At 37.5% G+C, this 2,946-nt stretch overlaps 1 protein-coding gene across 1 annotated transcript in view; it reads left to right on the forward strand.

The window, feature by feature from the left end:
- LOC104715869 overlaps positions 339-2,946 on the forward strand; it is an 8,996-nt gene continuing 6,388 nt past the window's right edge. The window contains exons 1-4 of the mRNA XM_019230087.1: positions 339-456; positions 691-857; positions 1,212-1,308; positions 1,492-2,942. Coding sequence (XP_019085632.1) covers positions 1,244-1,308; positions 1,492-2,942 — 1,516 coding nt within the window. The 5' untranslated portion in view covers positions 339-456; positions 691-857; positions 1,212-1,243. The remainder of the gene's footprint in view (positions 457-690; positions 858-1,211; positions 1,309-1,491; positions 2,943-2,946) is intronic.

Here is a 2,946-nt window from a genome sequence, read left to right on the forward strand (position 1 = left end):
AAAAAAAAAAAAAAAAAAAAAAAAAAAAAAAAAGTAAATCAACCGAACAAACTTGACAGAAAAAGTCTAAACCTAGTAGTTTGGTAATTCATGGTTGGAAAAGTCACATATCATGGTTGGAAAAGTCACATATCAAATTTTTTTTTTCAATGCTACATATGATAATACTTTTTCAACTGAGGCAAAATAAACTTTTTTCTTTTGGGTCAATTAAGAATTTGAATGCTACTGCATATAATTAAATACAAGGTTTTGATGAGAAAATATAGGATAATTAAAAAAATGATAATTAAGGAAAGTAAAAAAAAGAAAAACAAAGGGGGGGGACTGTTCTGTTCTCTCTTCTCTCTTTCTCTCTCTCTGCTCGTACGTTCTTCTTCTTCTTCTTCTTCCTCATTTGATGTAATTCACCATCTTTTTTTTTTGATTTCGACAACGACAAAAGCGAGATAAAAGGTGATTTCATATCTGAGCTTCCTCGTCTATTATTACAATCGCAATGCTCGTACGATTTCTCCAATTTACTCATATTATTTTTGAATTGATTCAACGAAACTACGAGAATCCATTCTTTGTTAATTTTTGTTTTTCTGGTTTTATGCCCTAGGATTTTTTGTGATCCAAATCTCTGTTTCTTATCCCTCGTTGCTGATTCTGGAAGGGTTCCTTTGTTTCTTTGTAATTTTCCAGAAGCGACACTTTCCAGGTGAGTTTTGCTGGGTGTTAATTTGACCGAGAGATGGATTCTGAGTCCCGGCGCCGTTTGGAGACTTTAAAGTGATGCTTCTGGAAGGCGGATTTTGGTTCAGAAGCGAGGTGTGAGGGGATTTCATTAGGTTTCTTCACCTTCCACAGAGGTTTGTAATTTCCTNTTTTTTTTTTTTTTTTTTTTTTTTTAGTTTCGTTTGTTTGATTTTTTTTTTGTTGTTGTTTTGAGTTATGGGATCTTTAGAATGTAAGGCTTTTTTGCAATTGATTCGAGTAGGAGTACGTTTATTTGGTATATGATGACTTGTATTTGAGAATGAAGAAAAATTATCACAAAGTTGGGAAAAGTAGAGTTGAATTACAGAAATTATCATGATTGTTTTCTTTCTTTTTAGTAACAAAAATTGTGAAGATTCTTAGTAGAGTAAAAACAGTCTTAATGCTGTGCTTGCGGGTTTTAAACTTACCCCAATGTTTTTTTTTTGTTTCTCCACCACGTCTAGGAAACCAAGGCTGAAGCTAAAGGGGAGTTATAATGCAGATGTTGAAGGCCTTCCTTCCTGGAACGCAGGAGGAAACATTATCTTCCTCGCACTCCAGGTACCCATTTTCTCTATTTTGAAATGTATTTCGAGATGACTTTTTATCAAGTTCACCTCACTTTGTGATGAGGCTGTCAAGAATGTAGGCCAACCAACTTTCACTTTCGTTTGTAATATTTACATTATCCTACTGCAATATCTGTTGTTGCCATGAGAAATCATTGCCTTAATATATGTGCAGGGAAGTCGATGCAAAATTGGAAATGGACGACCCAGAGAAGGCAATGGCAACGATTGCTCAGCTTATAGAGCAACTTCACGCGAAAACATCTTCCCCACAAGACAAAGAACTCACAACAGCTCGTCTACTAGGTATTGCAAAAGGCAAAAGAGAGGCAAGAAGGCTGATCGGTTCATATGGCCAAGCAATGCCTTTATTCATTTCCTTGCTTAGAAATGGGACAAGTTTGGCCAAAGTAAATGTCGCTTCAATCCTTTGTGTTTTATGCAAAGACAAAGACTTGCGACTTAAAGTGCTTCTAGGAGGATGCATCCCGCCATTACTCTCGGTTTTGAAGTCTGGAACCATTGAAACTAAAAAATCAGCGGCAGAAGCTATATATGAGGTTTCTTCTGCTGGAATTTCCAATGATCACATTGGCATGAAAATATTTATCACAGAAGGTGTAGTGCCAACTTTGTGGGATCAACTTAGCCTGAAAGGAAATCAGGGAAAAGTGGTTGAAGGTTATGTTACTGGAGCTTTGAGGAATCTTTGTGGCGTTGATGATGGATATTGGAGACTGACACTAGAGGGTAGTGGTGTGGACATAGTTGTGTCTCTTTTGTCATCTGATAATCCTAATTCTCAAGCAAATGCTGCGTCTCTGCTGGCTCGTCTAGTTCTATCCTTTTGTGATAGCGTCCAGAAAATTTTAAATTCTGGAGTTGTCAAGTCTCTGATTCAACTTTTGGAACAGAAAATTGATATCAATGTTCGCGCTAGTGCAGCTGATGCTTTGGAAGCACTTTCATCAAGTTCCGATGAGGCTAAGAAATGTGTCAAAGATGCAGGAGGTGTACATGCTCTTATAGGAGCCATTGTTGCTCCTTCGAAAGAGTGTATGCAGGGAAAACATGGACAATCTCTACAAGAACATGCAACTGGAGCTTTAGCAAATGTGTTTGGTGGGATGCGCCATTTAATTATATATCTTGGAGAAGAATCACAATCCCCTCGTCTAGCGGAGCCAATTGGTGATGTAATTGGAGCCCTTGCATATGCTCTAATGATTTTTAAACAACCAGAGAGTTCGGAGAATAAATTTGATCCAAGTGTGATAGAGAGTATTTTGGTAAAGTTACTAAAGCCTCGTGACACAAAGGTAATTCAAGAACGGATCTTGGAGGCTATGGCGAGCTTGTACGGAAACAGTAGTCTATCGTGTTACCTAAATGATGCAGAAGCTAAGAGAGTCCTTATCGCTCTAATAACTATGGCTTCCTCTGATGTACGAGAGCATCTGATCATTTGTTTGTCTCGCTTATGCCATGACAAGGTTGGAATTTGGGAGGCGATTGGAAAGAGAGAAGGAATCCAGTTATTTATATCATTTCTAGGTTTGTCTAGTGAGCAACACCAAGAGTATGCTGTTGAAATGTTGGAAATTTTGACGGCTCAAGTGGATGATAGTAA

Source organism: Camelina sativa, chromosome 9 (assembly GCF_000633955.1).
Source record: "Camelina sativa cultivar DH55 chromosome 9, Cs, whole genome shotgun sequence".
Lineage (NCBI taxonomy): Eukaryota > Viridiplantae > Streptophyta > Magnoliopsida > Brassicales > Brassicaceae > Camelina > Camelina sativa.